At 44.2% G+C, this 22,929-nt stretch overlaps 1 protein-coding gene across 1 annotated transcript in view; it reads left to right on the top strand.

The window, feature by feature from the left end:
* Positions 1–22,929, top strand: part of skiv2l (SKI2 homolog, superkiller viralicidic activity 2-like) — a 45,665-nt gene that overhangs the window by 7,909 nt on the left and 14,827 nt on the right. Inside the window, exons 5-17 of the mRNA XM_020518327.2 lie at positions 2,687–2,801; positions 5,900–5,974; positions 7,714–7,767; positions 9,105–9,271; positions 9,663–9,806; positions 10,227–10,372; positions 11,402–11,548; positions 14,438–14,522; positions 16,016–16,122; positions 17,707–17,853; positions 18,705–18,801; positions 19,258–19,470; positions 21,934–22,044. Coding sequence (XP_020373916.1) covers positions 2,687–2,801; positions 5,900–5,974; positions 7,714–7,767; positions 9,105–9,271; positions 9,663–9,806; positions 10,227–10,372; positions 11,402–11,548; positions 14,438–14,522; positions 16,016–16,122; positions 17,707–17,853; positions 18,705–18,801; positions 19,258–19,470; positions 21,934–22,044 — 1,608 coding nt within the window. The remainder of the gene's footprint in view (positions 1–2,686; positions 2,802–5,899; positions 5,975–7,713; positions 7,768–9,104; positions 9,272–9,662; positions 9,807–10,226; positions 10,373–11,401; positions 11,549–14,437; positions 14,523–16,015; positions 16,123–17,706; positions 17,854–18,704; positions 18,802–19,257; positions 19,471–21,933; positions 22,045–22,929) is intronic.

Genomic DNA, 22,929 nt, shown 5'->3' with positions numbered 1-22,929 from the left:
GAGCTTTCAAACCGCACCTGGAACCTGGTGGAAATTAATTTTAATAGTCCTGGCATGGAAAGGTAGTCTCAGTAATGGTGATCAGCTATCGTCGATCGTTGTCAAAACAATTCTAATTCACAACTGTCCTTTTAGAGAAGGAAATCTGATGTTCTTATACAGAAAGTTCTGTTGTCCATACATGCAACTGTAGAGGCAGAGGAGCGATGTTGCAAGACTTGGGGATTTATTTTCAGTTTAATGGTACAACTTTAGTCAGTTCCAATTATAGACATAAGTTGATAGAGCCAACCTAAACGTCTATTAGTCCTGATTTGTTTCAAGACCAATTTCGGTACGGGTATGTTTTTGTAAGTTTCTCAGAATGTATCATGCTTTAGCTTGAAGAATGATACTCGATAAAATGTGGTAGCTTTAGTCAATTCAAAACAGAAAATGAGTTTGAAATTTCTGGCTGGTTGGATACATATCCCTTGTTCTCTTGCCTGAGGTTTTTCTTCTGTTCTTGGTTTGCTTACTTTGACTTGGGCTCCAAAGAATTATGGTTGTTAATTCTTGCTCACTGCTACTTCACTCTGTCTGTTAGAGGCATCCTAACCTTTGATTGGCTTGCCCATGCTTGAAAACACGGTCTCTGATCGGCTAGGTCTTACGTGCCCAATTCCAGATAGGTTTCTTTTAAAAGTGATGATCAAAATACTGATAACACTTCCTAATAAACAATCACCCACCCCGACTTGTACTCTTAGATATTGGTCGCTCATTGGGTTATCTTTTTTGACGGCTTGCACCTCTTAGTTTCCTAACATTACAGAATGCGACCAAAGTAACAAGGCACTTCTAGAGTAATTTGTGTCTGCTTGAGTGTAGGTAGCGATTAATGTCATCCCAAATATTCCAACTGATAAATAAGTGTTCTGAAAAATTCCAAACCTCTTAATATTGTTTGGTTGAAAGAACCATGTGACTCCACAATCCCTGTTGATGGGGACAGATGACCAAGAGTAGGCCATTCTAGATCTGGCAAATCATCCAACTCAATGCCTGAAACAAGATAATGAAAGTCACTTTCAAAAGACCGTTGGAACTGCAGATGCTGGTGAATCCGAGACAACAAGGCACGCCCTGCACCTTGTTGTCTCGGATTCACCAGCATCTGCAGTTCCTACTATCTCTGATTCAATTTTAACCCCACTGCGAAGCCTCTTCCAAGGATGCCTAGTCTGAAGAAGTTACCCTCCTCCCTCCGGACAAACCTCAGGGGATCTCTCTCCCACTGCAACTCTCCTCTCCACCCATCCTCTCCTCTATCCATCTTCTATCCGCCTCCCACTCTCTCCCTATTTATTTCAGAGCCCCCTTGCCCTCCCCCTTTTCTGAGGAAGGGTCTAGGCCCGAAACGTCAGCCTCTCTGCTCCTATGATGCTGCTTGGCCTGCTGTGTTCATCCAGTCCTGCACCTTGTTGTTTCAAAAGACCGTTGCTTTCTTTTCTTCTCCAAAAGAAATGGGAGTTGCACCATTTAGAGCCAGACATTATCATGATACTAAAGCATGGTAACAATTGAGGGGGAAAAATGCCACTGCAAGATATAGCAAAATACATTAAGCTCAAAATAACATTCAGCACTGGCACATGTAGGTCTGTTGTATACTTTTAAGTTACAAAACCTTTATAGAAGTTGATAAAATCATGAGGAGCATAAATAGCGTGAATGGCCACAGTCTTTTCCCCAGGGTAGCAGAGTCCAAAACTAGGGGCTACAGGTTAAGGTGAGAGGGGAAAGATTTAAAAGGGACCTAAGGGGCAACTGGTGCAAATTTAACATTTAAAAGGCATCTGGATGAATACATGAATAGGAAGGGTTTTGAGGGCCAGATGCTGGCAATTGGGACTAGATTAATTACGGATAGCTGGTCAGCATGGATAATTTTGGACTGAAGGGTCTTTTTCCATGCTGTTCAGCTCTATGACTGTATAAACCAATTTAAGCTGTCCTGAAACCCTCAGGTTGTTTAAAATCTGATATAACTTTTGTTAGCTTGGGCCATAAATGCAAGTTCCAGTATTTGTATATTTGACCTAAGAGCAAATGATTGCATGCACATAAAATCTACAGCATTTTACTGACCATTATTGAACAAAAAAATAATTCTTTACTTCCTTGATCAGGTCAAAAGTATTGAAAAATAACTATCTCTCAAAATGATTGACACTTAATTGCCCTAGAGGGGGATTTGGGACAGGCAACAAATGCAGGCCTTGCTGGCGACACCCACATCTCATGAAAGGATAAAAAAACCAGAGGCAGGGAGGATTTGAAGGAGGTGATTAACATCACAAAAGGCTGTAATGAATACAAACTGTCTCCAGTGCCTGAAGGATAATGAAGGTATTGACTTAAGATGATTGGCCAAAGAACCAGAGGTGGCAAAAGGAAAGAATATTTCCCACAACAGTGGGACTGACTGGATGAGACTTCAAATGAGCTGTTGCAGACTTAAGGGCTGAATGGCCTGATTTCTGTGCTCTATCATTCTTTGCTTCTATTCCCACTGAAAGTGTAGCGTGACAATGAAGGATCAATAAAGTAAATTTTCGTCAATAGTTATGTGCCCAGGATGGGGTACACAATGTTGAAAAGTGTTATCAAATGAAAGTTCTTTGCTTGTTGTCTTTCCTGACAGGTACTACTGGATGATATGGGATTGTCGATAAAGAACTCCCTTTCTCTGCAGCGACCACCTGGCCCTCCGTCACAATCTGTAAGAGGCAGTTCCACCAATTACCCATTTTGGCCAGGTACTGTTCTTGGCTTCCCCATTGTTATACTGATGCTTGTGGCGACATTGTCCAATCAAAGACAGTTCTTCCCCCACCGACTTTCACCAGTCTGATCCCCATTATAACACTACTTCATGCATGTTCATGTTCTCTAATCAGTTCACGCTCTTTTTGGAACATGTGTGAAGTATTTATAGAGTCATACAGCACAAAAACAGACCCTTCAATCCAACCAGTCCATGCAGAACATAATCCCAAACTTAACTAGTCCCACCTGCCTACCCCTGGCCCATATCCCTCTGAATGTTTCCTATTTGTGTACCTATCAAATTTCTTTTAAATGTTGTAATTGTATCCACATCCACCATTTCCTCAGGAAGTTCATTCCACACGATAATCACCCTCTGTGTTCCTAAAAAAAAAAAAAACTGCACCTCCTGTCTTTTTTACATTTTTCTCCTCTCGCCTTAAAAAAAAAAAATCCCCCATCCTAGGGAAAAGACAACTACCATTATACCCCTCATTATTTTATAAATTTCTTCAAGGTCGCGTCGCAACCTCCTATGCTCCAGTGAAAAAAGCCCCAACCTTTCTTCATGACTTAAACCTTCCATATCTGGCAGCCTTCTGGTAAATCTAAGCTTTCTGAGGTATAGCACACACTGCTACTCCTATGCCTAATCAAGGTGAAGATTACCCAAGAGATGCCTGGGGACCTGAAAAGAACTCGTCTACTTGATACCCATGACAGATCGCTAAATGTCTCCAGAAAAGAATATTGAAAGGGAGCTGGGTTTTTACACCTGGAGGGGGTTCAGAAGAGACGGCCGTAATCTCAGACAGTCACTGAGAAACCTCCTGAGGTTGATGAGGTCCCACATGATAGGCTCATTCAGAAAGTAAGGAGGCATGGGATTCAGGGATAGCTGGCTGTCTGGATACAAAACTGTCTGTCCAATAGAAGACAGAGGGTGGTAGTAGATGGAAAGCATTCAGCCTGGAGCTCTGTCACCAGTGGAGTTCCACAGGGATTTATTCTGGGACCTCTGCTCTTTGTGATCTTTATAAATGACTTGGATGAGGAAGTGGAAGGGTGGGTTAGTAAGTTTGCCGATGACACGAAGGTTAGTGGAGTTGTGGACCGCGTGGAGGGCTGTTGTAGGTTGCAACGGGGCATTGACAGGATGGAGAGCTGGGCAAAGAAGGGGCAGATGGAATTCAACCCAGAAAAGTGTGAAGTGATTCATTTTGGAAGGTCAAATTTGAGTGCAGAATACAGGGTTAATGGCAAGATTCCCAGCAGTGTGGAGGAATAGAGGGATCTGGGGTCCATGTCCATAGATCCCTCAAAGTTGCTACCCAAGTTGACAGGGTTGTAAAGAAGGCATATGGTGTGTTGGCTTTCATTGGCGGGGGAATTGCGTTGAAGAGCCATGAGGTTATGCTACAGGTCTATAAAACTCTGGTTAGACCACACTTGGAATATTGTGTTCAGTTCTGGTCACCTCATTATAGGAAAGATGTGGAAGCTTTAGAGAGGGTGCAGAGGAGATTTACCAGGATGCTGTCTGGACTGGAGGGCAGGTTTTATGAGGAAAGGTTGAGGGAGCTAGGGCTTTTTTCATTGGAGCAAAGAAGGATGAGAGGTGACTTGATAGAGGTGTACAAGGTGACGACAGGCATGGATAGAGTGGATAGTCAGAGACTTTTACCCAGGGCGGAAATGACTATTACGAGGGGGCATAATTTTAAGGTGATTGGAGAAAGGTATAGGGGAGATGTCAGAGGCAGGTTCTTTCACATAGCGAGTGATGGGTGTGTGGAATGCCCTGCTGGCAGTGGTAGTGGAGTCAGATACTTTAGAGACTTTTAAGTGACTCTTGGATAGGCACATGGAGGATAGTAAAATGTAGGGTATGCGGGTTAGACTGATCTTAGTAGGATAACATTGTGGGCAGAAGGGCCTGTACTGTACTGTGCTGTACTGTTCTATGTTCTATGTTGTACCTAGAAGGTTGTGAAACTGGAGCTGGCTAGCACGGCATAATTGAAGTGAGCAGCATGGATACACTTAAGGAGTTGGATCTCGAACAACAACGAGACAGAGTACAGGAAAGAGAGAGTTTAGGGGCATGGTGTAAAGACAACAATCTCTCCTTCAATGTCAGCAAAACAAAAGAGCTTGTCATTGACTTCAGGAAGTGGAGTGGAGAACATGCCCCTGTTTGTATCAAAGATGCTGAGGTAGAGATAGTAGAGAGTTTCAAGCCCTAGGAGTAAATATCACCAACAATATGTCCTGATCCATCCAAGTCAAAGCTACAGTCAAGAGAGCACACCAATGCCTCTACTTACTCAGAAGGCTAAGGAAATTTGGCATGTCCACAATGACTCTTTCAATGATTCTAATTTTTCTAGATGCACCGTAGAAAGCATCGTATCCATTTGTATCACAGCTTGGTATGGCAACTGCTCTGCCCTAGACCTTAAGAAATTAGAGTTGTGAACACTGCCCAGTCAATCACGAAAACCAGCCTTCCTTCCATTGACTCTGTCTATACTTTCTGCTGCCTCAGGAAAGCAGCTAACATTATCAAAGACCCCTCCCACCCCAACTGTACTCTCCCACCCTCTTCCATTAGGGTAAAAAAATTTTTGAAAATGTTTGAGAACACATACCAATTGATTCAAGATCAGCTTCTTCCCTGCTGTTATCAGACATATAAACAGACCTCTTGTATGTTAAAGTTGATCTTTCTCTTCACCTTCTCTGTACCTGTAACAGTATATTCTGCATTCTGTTCTGTTTTCCGGATGTACTCTTATAAGGTATGATTTGTCTGGATAGCCGGCGAAGAAATAGTTTTCACTGTATCTCGGTACATATGACAATAATAAATCAAATCAAAATTCTTGTTAAGAACATGAAGGAGAAAGAAATGGAAGGTTATTCTGGAAAATGGGAGGATTGTGTACAGGGCATGAAAATACTAACATCGATCTGTTGAAAGAAATGACCTGTTTTCTGTGCTGTAAATTCTGTGTATAAAATTAATTCACTCTTCTTTTTTTCTCTTTTTTCCTCTTTCTCTCCAATCCATCTCCTCCCTTTGTAGGGGGCATGGATGAGCCAAGTTTAGATACAATTAAGTCAAAGGGAGAATTTGAGGAAAGCATTGACTTTGAGAAGGGTAAGTATTTCTGAGTCAAATTTCGAATAATGCTCCCTGCTGGTAGTTTTCAAAAATTTATTATTTTGCAGAATAATGTATTGCTGGCTGAGCCAGCAGTTTTCATCCATTTCTAATTGCCCATGAGAAGGAAATGGTGAGCTACCTTCTTGAACTACTTAAGCCGTTGAAGTGTAGGGTTACCTACAATACAAATTCAAGATTTTGATCCGGCGACGGTGAATAAATGGACCAGCAATGTAGTTCCTAGTTGTGATAGTTTGTAGTTCGGAAGGAAATACGTAGGTGGTGTCTGCTATCCTTGTCCTTCTAAGTGGTGGAATCACTGGTGTGGAAAGGGCTGTCAAAGGAGCCACGTGAATTTCTACAGTGCATCTTGTACACACTGCTGCCACTATGCATCAAAGATGAAACGAGTGCACTTTGAAAACTGGTGGGTACAGTGCCAGTCAAGTCGACTGTTTTGTCCCAGACTGTGCTGAGCTTCTTGGGTATTGTTGGAGTTACACGTATCCAGGAAAGTGGAGAGTAACTCCAATGCACTCTTGACTTGTGCCTTGTTGATAATGCACTGGGAGATGGGAGGTAAGCTACTTACCACAGAATTCACAGCCTCTGACCAGTTCTTGTAGCCACAGTATTTATGACTAGTCCATAGAACATAGAACATTACAGCGCAGTACAGGCCCTTTGGCCCTCGATGTTGTCCCTACCTGTGAAACCAATCTGAAGCCCTTCTAACCCATTCCATTATCATCCATACGTTTATCCAATAACCATTCAAATGCCCTTAAAGTTGGCGAGTCTACTACTTTTGCGGGCAGGGCCTTCCACGCCCTTACTACTCTAGTCCAGCTCAGATTTTTGTCTATTATATACCCATTGACAGTGGGGTTTTCAAAAATGGTATCACCGTTGAATGTCAATGAGCTATGACTGAATTCTTTGTCATTGGAGGTGGTCATTGGCGTTAGTGTGACACAAACGTTACTTGCCACTTACCAGCCCAAAGCTGAATGTGGTCCAGGTTTTGCTGCATGTGTATTTAGATAGCTTCAGTATCTGAGGAGTCGGGAATTGTGCTGATTGTACGAGCATCACTTCCGACCTTGTGATGGAGGGAAGATAATTAATGAAGCAGCTGAAAATGCTTGGGCCTAGGACACTCCCTTGACAATCAGAGAATCCCTATATTATGGAAGCAAACCATTCAGCCCATCAAGTCCACACTGACCGCTCCGAAGAGCATCGCACTGAGACCCAGCCCCATACCCTATCCCTGTAACCCTGCATTCCTATGGCCAATCCACCTAACCTGCACATCTTTAGACTGTGGGAGGAAACCGGAGCACCTGGAGGAAACCCAAGGAGACTGTGAGCACTACTGAGCCACTGTGCTACCCCATCCTGCTGAGATGTTCTGGTATTGGGAGAGTTGACCTCCGACAATCACAACTTCCTTTTGTATTAGCTACGAACAGCAGAGAATGTTCACTTGATTCCCCTTGACTCCAATTTTGCTTGGACTCCTTGTAGCCACAGTCAATCAAATGTTGCCTTGATGTCAAGGAGCACTCACTATCCCCTCCCCTCTGGAGTCCAGCTGTTTTGTCCATGCCTGTTCCCTCCTGTGTGAAAGACAAGGAATCAACGTCCACTTCTCCGCTTAAGGGCCGGCCACTCCCTGGCTCCAGTACCCTGTGCAGATGTAAATAAATTCTGTTTATTTGCTTTTACAGATTTACTCACTGTGCCTCCAGGATGGAAAAGAGGAATGGATTTCAAAAAAAGAGGTAAGTGCTTTGAACTAAGAGTTGCATTTAATCTGCAGTCATTTCCGAGAGAAAGTAAGGGTGGCATTCCCTTTATACAGTGCAGTCAAACAGCATGTTCCTCTGGCTGTGTGTCACAGGCAGAGTACAAACTGTACTCAACCTGCCTGCACTTGCAAATCCAAAATAAAATGTACTCTCACAGCTACCCTAACAGTCAATAAATATTCATTTGGTATCACAGAATTTAATGAGAGGCTGACTAAATCGGGTTGATGCTGCACTCGCAGGAGTACAGAAGAATGAAAGGTGATCACATTGAGAAGAGGTTTGACGGGGTCAACACAGATAGTTTCTGCTGCTTGGGTATCTAGAAGAAGTGGGGACAGTCTCAGTAGAGGGATGATCATTTAGGTCTGAGATGTAAATGGGAGTTTCTTCACTTGGGATTATGAATCTTCATAATTCTTTACCTCAGGATTGTGAATGCTCCACTATTGAAAACACTTATGGCTGCAGTAGTCAGGTTTTTGGATTTCAGTAGCCAAGGGATTTGGGGAGCAGGTGGGAAAGTGAAGTTCTGGCAGAAGACTAGCTATGATCATATTGCACTGTGGTGCAGACTCAGTGGGCTGAATGGTCTACTCCTGCTCATCCTTTTGTGCCTCAATCCTAGATTGGAGCTGGAACCAAGAAGCTTCTTCGTCAGGTGAGAATGCAACCCAGTATTTATTGCCCATCCATAACTGGTGGTGAGCCATGTTCTCAAACTGTTGCAGTCTTTAGAGTGTAGGGACAGCCACAGTGCTGTTAGCAAGGGAGCTGTAGGATTTTGACCAGTGACATTAAAGAAATGGTGATATAGTTTCAAGCCAGCAGGCTGTTTAGCTTGGAGGGAAACTCTGGTGAATCCACTGCCCTTCTCCTTCTAGGTGGTAAAGATTATGGGTTTAGAGAGTGCTGTTAAAGGAAGCTTGTTGCAGGTGAATTGTTGCACTGCATCTTGTAGATGGTGAACACTGCTTCCAATGTGTGTATGTTGGTGGTGGATGGAATGAATTTTGAAACTGGTGAATGAATGTGGTGCTGGATACTGTCAAGACTTTTGAATGTTGGAGCTGCACCCATCTGGATGAGAGAGAGTATTCCATTGCATCCTGACTTGTGCCTTGTTGATGGTGGGCAGGCTTTTGGGAGTCAGAGGCTGAGTTATTGTGCTTCAGAATTCTCAGTCTCCAGCAGCAGCATTTACACGGCTGATTCAATTCAGTTCCTATGTGTGGACTGAAGATTTTTATTCTTTTCTGCCCTCTCCTTCTCATGCTCTTGTCTTTTTATTTTCCCTCCTCCATCTACAGAGCATAAAGTGACCTCTGGCTTATTGAACCTAACAAACCTTATTGGAACGATGGACGACTTCAATCTCGGGGGATCCAGCGACGAAGAGGATGAAAAGAAAGCAAAGACAACTGAGACCAAGCGGCCTCTCCACAGAACCAACAGCTTGGAAGATTTGGTGTTACAGGTTAATTTTTAAAAAAAAAAAAAAAACAACAGGTCTGTTCGAATAAGACTGAGCCAAAACCTCCGCTCTAGATTCCTTACCAAGCAGCCAGCTTTAACCAGGCTGAGCAAGTCCATTCCCTCAGCATTTCCAAATGACTCCACAGTGGGAGTGGTTGCTCTTTGAGAGAGTAATAATTTCATCCCATTCTCCTGGCCTGTTTTCCCCCATCTCCAAGTTAATTGTTTCCTTTTATGTACTTCTTCCACTTCCTTTTTAAAGCGATGATTGATTGAATCTGCGTCACAGCACTTTCAAGCAGTTCATTGCAGGAAGCAGCTGATAGCTTTGGTACAGAGGGAAATCAACTCTCCATGACATAGGCTGAATTTGGGTCTCCTCTTGTGTTCAGGAGCTGAAGGTCACCCCTCAGCCTGAGCGAAGTGAGCAGAAAGAGGAAGGGTCTGTACCAGAGAAGGAGCAGTGGGCTGTTCCAGTCGATATCAGCACCCCTGTGGACGATTTCTACAAGCGCATCCCAGATCCAGCTTTCAAGGTAAGAGCTGAGCCTTCAATGCCTTTTTCTTCAACCCTCAGAATTGGAATGGGACTGGTTGCTGGGGTTGTGGGATGAAGCAGTGGAGGAGTGTTGCTTGGGCTGATGGAAGTCTGCCCCCTGTTTCGCCCATTTCAATAAAGTCTATAGGACATATCTATCACGCTCACGCTAAGGGGGCATTGTGCTGTCGGAGGGGGGGACAATGTAGTTGGGGATGCTGTGCTGTTGGAGGGTCGGCGCTGGGGTGGCGCCATGCTTTAAGCATAGATTGTAAAGAGTTCCGTATAAATCAAAGTCTTTTATTTTATTAGCATATCTCAATGACTGAAGATCCAAGATCGTCTTCTCCTGTGAATGTTAAGTTGTTCTCACCAACACTACCCTCCCCACCCCCCACCACCCAACCTTTCCTTTCAGTGGCCCTTTGAGCCGGACGTCTTTCAGAAACAGGCAATCCTTCGTCTTGAGACCCATGATTCCGTGTTTGTGGCGGCCCACACGTCAGCGGGCAAGACTGTCGTCGCTGAATACGCTATCGCACTTTCACAGAAACACCTGACCAGGTGAGGGTCTGCCAAAAGTAAAAGCCAGTGCGCATGGTCTTCATTTCCCTCAGCTCTTTGGGCACAGAGGATCAATAGTCACTCAAATCAATGCCAGCTCCTCATCTGAACCTTGATTCACTTGAATGGCACAGCCATCCTCTGGCAAATCCACACTGCGGCAACTTGGAAATAGGGCAATTTGATGGCTCTAGTGCCAGTCTGGAGGGAGTGTCACACTGTCTGAGTTTCAGCATGTCTGCGTTGTGGTGAGGAGAGGTCAGGGGGCTGTTGGTGCTGCTATACAGTGGAGTGAGTCAGTCTTTAGGGTGTGCATCCCTCTCAAACAAAACTTTTAAACTAAGACCATGTCTGCATGCTCAGGTGACTAAAATGTTCCATGTCCAATATTTCTGAAGAAGAGCTAGAGAGTTATCTCCTGTTGTGTGGGCCATCATCTATCCCTTGATCCAAGCAAGGAAATAGAATATCTGCTCATCTGTCTCATTGATGTTGATGTGGGACCTTGCTGTGTTTTTAAAAAAACAAAGTTCCCTTGCATTCTAACAAGGACTGCACTTTAGAGAAGTATTTAGTTGATTCTGAAGTGCTTTTGGCCATCTTGAAGTGGTGACTGGCAGAAGAGGCTGGCTTCTTTGTCCTGCTTCACAGTCTTGCGATAGCACAGATGAGAAACGTCATTCAAGGAACAATACTCACCCCCAGAGGGTGTAGCTGCTCAGTCATTGAGTAGCTGAGATTGATCACAGAATACGAATGTCAGCATCGATCCCGCTACCCCTCACACACTGAGCCTGCGCTCTGCCATTTGAGGTACTCCACCCCCCAACAATGTTTGGTCTCGAGGGATATGGGCGGGAAAGTGGAGTCAAGGCTAAAGATCAGCCAAGTCTTGAATAGTGGGGTGGCCTGATGGGCTGAATGGTCTACCTCTCATGTTTATTGTGTTCTTCAATTTCAACACTGCTTGTAGTCACAGAAGGAATTTTCTCTCTCTTCCCTGCAACCCCCCCCATCTTCCTTCAACAGGACCATCTACACGTCGCCCATTAAGGCCCTGTCCAACCAGAAATTCAGGGATTTCAAAAACACTTTTAAAGATGTTGGCCTTCTGACTGGAGACGTCCAGTTACATCCAGAAGCTGCCTGCCTCATAATGACGACCGAAATTCTCAGGTCTGTAACCCTGCCTCTCTCCTTGATCTCGCGGAGTCCGTTCGTTCGTTCTTTTTCTTCCTTTCAATTTTTTTTTTTTTTTTTGTTTTTATTAAGCTTGCCTCCTTGCCCACTCGATTGCCAACCCTACACTGAAGACTGAATAGTTTACTGCCTGAGAGCTGCTTTTTTTCTTTAATAATTTTGTGGGATTGCTTGCAGGACCAGCATTTGTTGCCCTCGAAATTGGTGAACAGCTGCAGTCCATCTAGTTCAGTCCCATGGTGCAGTTGGGGATCTGGTGCCTAGGTTAATGCTGGGATGCCAGTCAGCCATTTTTGTTACTTTTTTTTAAGCAGTACAATACCATACCATGGCTCATAAGGCCCATTTCAAAGGACAGTTAAAGAGTCAACCACACTGCAGTGCATGTAGAGTCACGTGTAGATCAGATCTGGTGAGGATGGTAGATATTTTAGAATCATAATATTTGCATCCTTAAAGGCTTTGGGCCTCCATACACAGAACATTTGCAATAAAGTGGATGAACGCATCGCACAGATAGATGTAAATGGGTACGATACAATTGGATTCCAGAGACATGGCTGATGGATGACCAGGGATGGGAACTAAATGTCCTAGGGTGTTCAGTATTCAGGAAGGACAGGCGAAAAAGGAAAAGGTGGTGGAATGGCATTACTGGTTAAAGAGAAAACTAACACAATAGTGAGAAAGGATATTAGCTCTGACATGTGGAGTCTTTCTGGGTAAAGTTGAGATACGCCGTGGGGCAATAAACATTTGTGGGTGTCATATATAGACTCTCAAACTGCAGTGGTGATTTTGGGAATGGCTTTAAACAGGAAATTAGAGATGTGGGTGATAAAGGAATATTGGTGATAAGAGAATATCAGTGATTATGGGTGATTTTAATCTTTACATAGATTGGGCAAATCAAATTAGCCGTAATGACGTAAAGGAGGAATTCCTGGAGTTTATACAGGTTGGTTTTCTTGACCAGTATGTGGAGGAAACCACTAGATAGCAGACCACCTTAGACTTGGTACTATGTGATGAGAAGGGAATCACTACCAGTCTAGCTGTGTGAGACCCTTTGGATGTGCGACCATACATGATAGAATTTTTTTATCAAGATGGACAGTGAGATGGTTGACTCGGAGACTAGGGTTCTGAATCTTAATAAAGGAAACTATGAAGATATGACGCATGAGTTGGCCTTGATAGACTGGGGAGAGTTACTTGAAGGGATGATAGTGGATAGACAATGGCAAACATTCGGGGAATGGTTGGGGGAACTGCAACAACTGTTTATTCCAGTCTGTTACAAAAGCAAAATGGGTAGAAGAGCCAATCCGTGGCTTACAGGGAAATTAAAGATAGCATCAGATTCAAGGAAGAAGCATACAGATTAGGCAAGAAAAATAATATGTCTAAGGATTGGGAGCAGTTTAGAATTCAGCAAAGAAAGGGAAAATACAAAAGAAAAGTAAGCTTGCAGGGAACGTAGAGACTGACGGTAAGAGTTTCAGTAGGTATGTGAAGAGAAAGAGATTGGTGAAGACAAATGTAGGACCCCTACAGACAGAAATGAGGGAATGAATAAGAGGGGAAAAAGAAATGGCTGAGTAACTGAATACGTACTTTGGTTCTGTCATCACAAAAAAGGACGCAAAGCAAATACTAGAAATGCTGGAGAATGCAAGATTTAGTGAGAGGAAAGAATCGAGGGAGATCAATATTAGTACAGAAATGGTGCTGGGACTCCGGATGAGGAAACAAAATGTAACATCTCAAAGTTTGCAGATGATACCAAGTTGAGTGGGAGGGTGAACTTTGCCGAGGATGCAGAGATTCTTCAACATGATCTGGACAGGTTGGGTGAGTGGGCAAATCAATGGCAGATGCAGTATAACGTGGATAAATGTGAGGTTATTCGTTTTGGAAGTAAAAACAAGGCTGATTACTACCTGAACAGCTGTAAATTGGGAGAGGGGAGTGTGCACCAGTTGCTGAATGTAAGCATGCAGCTGCGGCAGGCGGTTTAAAAAAGGCAAGTAATGTAAGATGTTTCAAGTACAGGAGTAGGAATGTGTTGTAGCAGTTATACATCATGGTCTTGGTGAAACCACACCTAGAATATTCTGTGCAGTTTTGGTCTCCTTCTTTGAGGAAGGATGCTCTTGCTCTCGAGGGAGTGCAGTGAAGGTTTACCAGGCTGATTCCAGAAATGGGGGACTGATGTATGAGGAGAGATTGACCAGGTTAGGATTGTTTTCACTGGAGTTCAGATGAATGAGGCGGGGAGGAACCTCATAGAGACTTAAAATTCTAACAGGACTGGACAGGGTAGATACAGGGAGCATGTTGCTGATGGTGGGTGTGTCCAGAACCAGGGGTCACAGCCTGAGGATTTGGGGTAGACCATTCAGGACAGAGATGAGGACGTATTTCTTCACCCAACGGGTGGTGAGCCTGTGGAATTCATTACCACAGGAAGTAGTTGATGCCAAAACATTGAATGTATTCAAGAGCTGGCTGGATATAGCACTTGGGGCAAACGGGATCAAAGGTTATGGGGAGAAAGCAGGATTGGGCTATTGAGTGGATGATCAGCCACAATCACAATGAATGGTGGAGCAGGCTCGAAGAGCCAAATGGTGGCCTCCTGCTTTTTATCTTCTGTGTTTCAATGCTTTTATCCTTGTCAATACGTGAGTGCCCACCCTCAGCAATTAACTGCCCTCTTAAAGAGCTTCGCAACCCACTCAGTTCAAGGGCAATTCAGGATGAACAACAGATGCTGCTGTTGCCAGTGACGCCCACATCTTCTGAAAGGATAAGCGAAGATACTGTGCAGACTGGGACTCTGTAACATTGTGTCTCCCACAGGTCCATGTTGTACAATGGCTCGGACGTTATTCGTGATCTTGAATGGGTGATATTTGATGAGGTCCATTATGTCAACGATGCCGAGGTGAGACAAATCCACGGGTTGCAACTTGAGTTTCCCCAGAACTCTCGGGCAAACTAGAAATCACCCCAACAAATGAGGGTTAAGATTCGTACAGCACAGAAGGAGGCCATTTAATACATTGTGAATGTGCTGACACTCCATCAGATTGAAAGATTGCAAATGTAACACCTTTTATTCAAAGGAAGGAGTCAGAAAACAAGAAACCACAAGCCAGTTAGCTTAACATCTGTCTTAAGGAAATGTTATAAGCTATGAATAAAGTAGTACACTTAATTAAAGGCAGTGTATTCACACAGAGTCAACATGGTTTTGCAAAAAAGAAATCTTGTTTGCACAATGTATTGGAGTTCTTTGAGCAAGTAACATGCTCTGAATGAAAGAAAATGATTGAATGTACTACACTTAGCTTTCCAGAAGTCATTTGATAACTTGCCACATCAAAGGTTATTTTCCAAAATAACATCTCAGTGTAGGTGATAACATATTGGTAAGGATAAAAGACTGATTGGCTAATAAGAAGCAAAAAATAGATGTAAGTGGGTCTTTTTCAGGTTGGTGAAATGTAACAAGAGGTTTGGATGAAAAGATGGAAGGTATTGTTGTCAATTTTGCTTACAACACAGTGAGGGAGTAAAGTCCGTTTGGAAGAGAGTAAATGGGATATCAGTAGGTTAAGTGAGTGGGCAAAGTTGTGGCAAATGAAGGATGATGTGGAAAAATTATGTGACATTGCCCATTTTAGCAGGAAGAATAAAAAGTGCTGAGGCTGCAGAGGGATCTGGGTGTCCTAGTTAATGAATGGTGAAAGGTTAGTGTGCAGATAGAGCAAGTAATTGGGAAGATTTAAGGAGCATGCTTGGGAAAGAAATGTCATTTGTTTATCACATGGATACTTGGTTGCAAAATTTAGGGAGGTTATGCTTTACTGTGCTTCAGTTGTACAGGGCAGTTATGAGACTGTTTCTGGAAAACCGTGTACTGTATTGCTTAGCTTATTTAAGGAAGGATGAGGAAGCAGTTCAGTGGTTTGCCAGTCTAATACTTTGGAATAGCTGGGTTGCCTTCTGAGGAAAGGTTGGACAGACTAGGCTTGAATCAACTGGAATTTGGAAGAGTAACAGCAACTTAATTGAAGCATAAAAGATCGTAAGGGATCTTGACAAGATGGATGTGGAATTAATGTTTCCTCTGATGAGAGATCTGGAATTGGGGGATCGCTGTTATAAAATGAGGCGTCAACCACTTAAATTATGTTTGAGCTTGTCGATCCTGTAGCTCCCCTTTGGCCAAGACCGTGCAATGGAGAAAAGAATCAAAACCTCTTTTCTTCTGTGGGATAAATTGTTGAGCTTGCTTTTTAAAATTTGGCATTCTTGCATTTGCTCTGATGAGTGCAAGAAAAATAGTTATGGCACCATTTGTTGGCTGTGGAGCACTTTTGAGGTTGTGCAAGGTGCTATGTAAATGCAGTTTCCTTTCTTCTCTTCTTGCAGAGGGGTGTTGTATGGGAGGAAGTGCTGATCATGCTCCCAGACCATGTGAATCTCATTCTTCTGAGCGCTACAGTTCCCAATACCCTGGAGTTTGCCGACTGGATCGGGTGAGCTTTTCCTTCTGAGCCTTAGAATAAAGGAGACTACCACCCACCCTTCTCCATGCTCTGCAACTCCCCTCAAGGGGCCTTCAGAAGGACGAGCGGTGTGGATAAACCACTGGCTTGAATTTTGTCTCTTGCATTGCTGATTTAAAAGTAAATTGAGCCTGGAATTGAATAACTGTTCTCACTGCAAGAAAGCAGAGTCCTGATTTTAGCAAAGGCTGGTCGAGCACTTCCAGTAAAGACTTTGATCTGATTTGTGAGTCTGCTCCCTCGTTCAGTAAGGTCATGACTTATGTTTTTACCTCAACTCCATGCTGTCCCCATATCCTGCAGATCTTTTGCTATCCAAAAATCTAGCAATCTCTTTACACACGGGAAATGACTGAACGTCCACGAATATATGTGAATTTCAAAGATTCACAACCCCTTTAAAGAGATGACTGTTCCCCTTTTGTGTCTGTTGTTATTTGCCAGCCCACTATTCTGAGACTGTGCCCCTACATCCTGACTCTCAAACAAGAGGGAATAAGCTCTCGGCGTCTACGTTGTCAGCGGTCTGGTAACTTTGTGTTTCAATGAGATCCCCTTCATTCTTCTGAACTTTGTGAACTATAGGCATTTCTCTCCTCAAAGGGCAATCCACTAATCTCAGAAACTAGCCCAGTGAACCTATATGGCACTCCCTTACAGCTGCTCTATCCTTTCCTGGGTAAGGAGAACAGTCCTGTGCACAGTCATGCTCTCATTAAGGCCTGATACAATGTACAATCTACAGTCATAGAATCCCTGCAGAAGCAGGCTATTCAGCACATCAAGTTCACACTGACCCTCGAAAGCATCCCACCCAGACCCACTGTCCCCACCTATCCCTGTAACTACCTATCCTGCACATCCCTGGATACTATGGGGCAATTTAGCATGGCCAATCCACCCTTACCTGCACATCTTTGGACTGTGGGAGGAAACCCATGCAGACACAGGCAGAACGTACCAACTCCACGCAGACAGTCACCTGAGGCTGGAATCAAACCTGGATCCTGGCACTCTGAGGAAGAAGTGCTAACCACTGAGCCATCATGGCGCCCACGGTTGGACTTCTTCGCTCTTAAACGCCAGTCTTCTGACTCCAGAGAGCTTGGGACTGAGGTCTAGTACAGGGGCAGTAGAGAAAACAGTCCTCAAATGCTGCAAGATTGAATAACATTGGCCAAACACAGACTTGAAGTAGATCAGGAAAATGCCATAGTATGGACAGCAAGTAGGGAGAGAGTTGTTAGCCAACTGAAACTGCATTGTTGGTATGCTATACTCTGGGTGCATTGTTTGCCCATTTCAGACTGTCCTCCCTGTTCTGTCAGGGTTGTCCAGAGCAGAATCTTAACTTATTTTCGGCCTTGAGACTCTGCGCTGCTGGTTTTGCAGTGGCTGAGAAGTTGTGTTTAGGTCTCCTCTTTCCTGTCTCCCACCCTCCCCCATACTGGTGCAAAAGCTTTCTAGCAACTGCAGAATTTGCGCACTCCTGCTCTCTCTCTTTGCCAAGTAGGCAGCCTCTAACCTGGATCTTTATTCCCATCCACCCTGCAGGAGGATAAAGAAGAAGAAGATCTATGTGATCAGCACCATGAAGAGGCCGGTGCCTCTGGAGCATCATCTGTATACGGGTAACAGCCAGAAGACTCAGAACGAACTCTTCCTGCTGCTCGACGCTCAGGGGAACTTCCTCACCAAGGCGTGAGTCTGAGGCCTGTCTGTGCGCATGTCTGTGGGTCAGTGTCAAGGGAGGGTCAGTACTGAAGAAATTCTGCACTGTTGGGGTGGGTACTCACTAATGAGGGAGTGTCACATTGTTGAAGATACCATCTGTTGCTAAAGCAAGGCCCTGTTTCCTTCCTCTCTCGAGCCTCATCTCTGTTTTTAAGTGTCTTGCCCCTGTTCTTTCCTTATTTTTAAAAATTCATTTGTGGGATGTGGGCCTTGCTGACTGGACCATCATTTACTGTCTATCGACAGTTGCTGTTGAGAAAGTGATGTGCTGCCTCTTGAACCACTGCAGTCCATTTGGCTTAGGGAGGCCCTCCAACTGTTTGTTTTTTTTTCTCCCCTGGTTCCGTGGAACTCTGAGGTCTGTGAGTGGCACCAGATTCGGAAAGTGGTAGCCTTACCATTGGCACGCTGACATGTGTGAAACCTTGGAGGGGTGCATTGACACCCACACAGTGGTGTGGGGGTGGGGTGGCGGAATTCCCAGATTTGGACCCACTGACAGTGAAGGAACAAGAGCGTATTTCCAAGTCGAGATAGTGTGTGTGGCTTGGAGGGGAATTTAAAGGCAGTGGTATCCCTCGTAAAGCTGCTACCCTTGTCCTTCCACAAGGTTGTGTTCGTTGAGTTTGGCAAGTGTGGTCTTAAAGAGCCTTGCTTGAATTATTACCAAGATGACAATATTAGTACATAAGAAAATGTGAAGGTAGCCATTGTATTTACACCCTTCCATATCCCACTTTGTGAACTAGTTCAGTCCCAGATTATGCGGTAGGTCTGTCCCCAGTGCAATCACAGTTTTGCCCTTACCTCCCTTGCAGGTACTACGCAGCAGTTGAAGCCAAGAAGGAACGTAGCAGTAAGCACTCACAGTCTTTTGGAGCCAAGCAGCCAGTGTACTATGGAGGGTCGAGCCAGGTGAGGCCATTATATCTTGGTGATGAAAATGACATGCTCTCATAAACCCCCCTACCTCCGACAACCCCTCTTTCTCCTCCTCTGGGGGTGACCTTCTGCACCAGTTGTTGGAAGGAAGTTTGCATGTCCAGTAGGCATTGAAGGAGGCAAATGGTTTGTGGGCGTTCACAGTGAGAGGATTCGAGTACAAGAGCACACGTTTGTTGCTGTAACTCCAATTTTGCTCGGGATAAAACTCAATAGTCTGCCCAGCTGGCCGCTGTTGATCCCGAATGAAAGAACTAAATGGGAATCCAAACAGGAGAGCCCTTTGATTTTCCAAATGTGAACCCTGACTAAATTTGCTTTGCAAACAGTGGGGATCGCGTGACCAGCCAGTCCACAGCTATATCCAGTTGGGCGTCTTACCGCAATCTCAGCCCCAATAAATATCTTTCTGCAATTCACTGGGTGCAGGATAAGAGCGTGTGGTTATCCCTGATTGACATGCTGAGGAAGAAAGACAGCCTTCCCATTGTGGCGTTCACCTTCTCACGGAACCGCTGTGATGAGAATGCCAACATGCTCACCACCGTCGACCTCACCAGCACCGTGGAGAAGAGCGAGATCCACATTTTCTTCCAGAAGTGCATCTCCCGGTTAAAGGGCACGGACAGAGAGCTACCACAGGTATGTGTTGGTGAGGCTGTGTCTTTAAATCTCAGTTCAATGTAGAGTTGAACAGCACCACTCCTGTCAGGAGTGATGAGGAATTAAATGAATGCACTGGATCCGTCATTATCTCTTTGGGTGGGTTTATGTGGACGGAATGTAAATGCAGAAAAAGCCATTCAGCTCCTGAAGCCTGCACTATAGCTGGTAGTCCACCTCATTACCATATTTCGACCCTGTCGCCTTATCTCTTGATAATATTCATATCCAGAAATCTATCCATCTTTGTCTTGAATATCCTCCATGACTAGCGCCCGCAGTTTTCTGGAGTGCAGAATTTTAAAGATTTTCCCTCCGCATCTCAGTCTTCTTATTTTGAGACTCTGCTGCCCCCACCCAGGGGAACCAGCCTGTCTGTGTCTGCCATGTTTAATCCTTTCAGTAGTTTGTGTGTCTCAATGAGGATTAGACGGTTTAAGTTATAAGGAGAGGCTGGATAGGCAGGGGATTGTTTTTCACTGGAGTGGAGAAGATTGAGAGGTGACCTTCAAGAAGTTTATAAAGTCATGATGGGTATAGATAAGGTGAATGGTGGGTGTCTTTTTCCCTAGAGTGGGAGATTTAAAGACTTGAGGGCATATATTTAAGGTGAGAGGAGTCAGACTTGAAGAATACACGGGAGTAGTTTTTCTTGCACACAGGGAGTGGTTCGTGTGTGGAATGAACTTGTAGAGGAAGTGGTGGATGTGGGTACATTTACAATGTTTAAAAGCCATTTTGGTATGTGAATAAGAAATGTTTGGAGGGAGATGGGCCAAGCACAGGCAGGTGGGACTAGTTTAATTTGAGATTCTGGTTGGCATGGACGAGTTAGACCGAAGGGTCAGTTTCCATGTTGTATGACTGTAAGAGGTCCAGAACACCATCTGACTATCAGAAAACCCAGGCAAGAAAATACTGAATCCTGTCCTCTGACTGTAAACCTCCCCAAAAAGCACTGCTCCCCAATTCACTAAGACACAGTTTAAAAAAAGGTCAAAGCCCATCACACGCAATTACAAACAAGGAAGCACCTAAATCCATTTCGCTCCCTCTCTGAAAAACTTAGCATTTCGCAAATGCTGTGCAGAGCTAGAAGACAATTCCTCCCGTTCCTCTAAACTCCGGAGACCACTGTGAAGTCTGTGAAGGCCAAATCACTGAATATATTCAAGAAAGAGATTGATATATTTAAATTTTAAAGGCACCATGTGATCTCCGAGAAAGCAGGAATAAAGGCATTAGGATAAATCCTACTGAGTGGTGGAGCAGGCATGAAGCACCAAGTGGCCCACTTCTGCTCCTCGTTTCTCTTTCTAATCCGGGTCCAATCTCCTCCATCTCTCTTCACAGGACAGTCCCAGGAATCAGTCTGGTGAATCTTTACTGCATGACTTCTGTGTCAAGTATATCCTTTATTAAGTTAGGGGTTGAAAATTGAACGTGTACAGATGCAGGCTCACCATGTTTCTATACAGTTGCGTGTGGGTGGGTGGATATGGTACTTGCGTGCATGTGGCAATAATGCTTTGGAAAATGTGGAAAGAATTGTCTTCTAGCTCTGCACAGCATTTGCGAAATGCTAAGTTTTTCAGAGAGGGAGCGAAATGGATTTAGGTGCTTCCTTGTTTGTAATTGCGTGTGATGGGCTTTGACCTTTTTTTAAACTGTGTCTTAGTGAATTGGGGAGCAGTGCTTTTTGGGGAGGTTTACAGTCAGAGGACAGGATTCAGTATTTTCTTGCCTGGGTTTTCTGATAGTCAGATGGTGTTCTGGTTTTATCTTGCCTCTGGTTAGAGACAGTTGGGATTAGGTGTTTCTCTTTGCATGGAATTGCAGCGCTGAAGTGTGCTTGGTGGGAAGGGTTACTGTGTAAAATAACTCCACGAAGGCTGGTATCCCATCACCAAGTCACCCTTTATTTACACGTGCACAGTACATGACATTGAGCTAGCTCCTGGAGTGAGCAGAACCCTGACACTCCTATTTATAACTGTCAGCCAGGGATCCATAATTGGACCAGGTTAACAGCCCCAATCAGGGAACACTCATTCTGAGGTCTACTTGGCTGACCTCGTTCCAAGCACTACACTGTGAGGATGGAGTCCAGTATCCTCTTGCCTGGGGTTACTGATAGTGAGGTGAAGCCTAGTGTTTTATATTTTTGCCTTGAGCTACAAACAGTGAGGAGGACTTCTGTTCTTTTATACCTGGGGTTACAGACAGCGAGATGAGATTCAGTATTTTCCCCCTGGGTTACAGACAGACAGGATTTGGTGTGTTCAGTGGGATTGTGTCACAGCAAGTGCTTGGCTCCATGCCAACTCCAGAATATATTGACACTGAAGCATATTATTAGACTGAATGTTCATCATGAGATGATTCGCCGGATTTGTTAGAGCAATTTAAAAAAGAAAACTCATTTATGTTTCTATTGGACAGGTCCTTCAGATGGTGGAGCTTCTGAAGCGAGGAATTGGTGTCCATCACAGTGGGATCCTTCCAATCCTGAAGGAGGTTATTGAGATGCTGTTTACCAGGGGACTTGTAAAGGTATAACATTATACTGTGTGAACAGTAACTCACCCACTTGCCCCAGACTTCCTAATCCTTTAGATACTACTTTTTTTTTCTCAAACTCCTGCTGCCTGTGGCAGAGAATTTCAAAGGTTGTCGACCCTCTGAGTGGAGAAATTCCTCGTAGAACTGTGTTCCCTATTTCTAGCCTTCTCAACAAGAGGGAACACCTTCTCAACATCTACCTTGCCAGGCCCCCTCAGCTTGTTTTACATTTCAGTACAAACGCATGTTGTTCTTCTGAGCTGCAGTGATCGTTGGCCGAACCTGCTCTGCCTTTCCTCATAACCTTTCCATCTCAGGAGTGAACCTTCTCTCAAGTGCTTTCATTGCATCCCTAAGAAAGATGACCAAAACCAAACACACTCTTCTGGGTGTCAGTTGTAGCAAGACTTAACCTACTTTTGGGCATTGCATTTTATTACGTACATGAAGGGTTTTGGAGAGGTTGATGTTGTTCCTCTTTGAATAGAGAAAGTGAAGAGGAGATTTGATAGATTAAAGAAAGATAAATGGTCTGTCATAGCTAAACACACAATAACATCAAAGGGCACAGACTTTAGATAAGTTGGCCAAAGATCCAGAGGCAAGAATCCAAAGACTTCTTTTACTCCATGAATAGATGGGGTTTGGAGTGTACTGCTTGAGAGGGTGGTAGAAAGAGATACAGTAGAGTTCGTCTGCAAGAAATTGGATCAATACCTGCAGGAGAAAAAATATAGTGGGAATATTGGGAAGAGTGCAGATGTGGAACTAAGTGGATTGCTTTTCAAAGAGAATGCACAGCTCCCTTTTGATACTGTGCTGTCGTATGACTGTGGGACTTGTCCGTACCTCCCTCTGGCTTACACCATAGAGTGA

The sequence above is a fragment of the Rhincodon typus genome, chromosome 35 (assembly GCF_021869965.1).
Source record: "Rhincodon typus isolate 14 chromosome 35, sRhiTyp1.1, whole genome shotgun sequence".
NCBI classification, from domain to species: Eukaryota; Metazoa; Chordata; class Chondrichthyes; order Orectolobiformes; family Rhincodontidae; genus Rhincodon; species Rhincodon typus.
The sequence above is the reverse complement of the archived record's forward strand: the minus strand, read 5'-3'. Positions and strand labels throughout refer to the sequence as shown.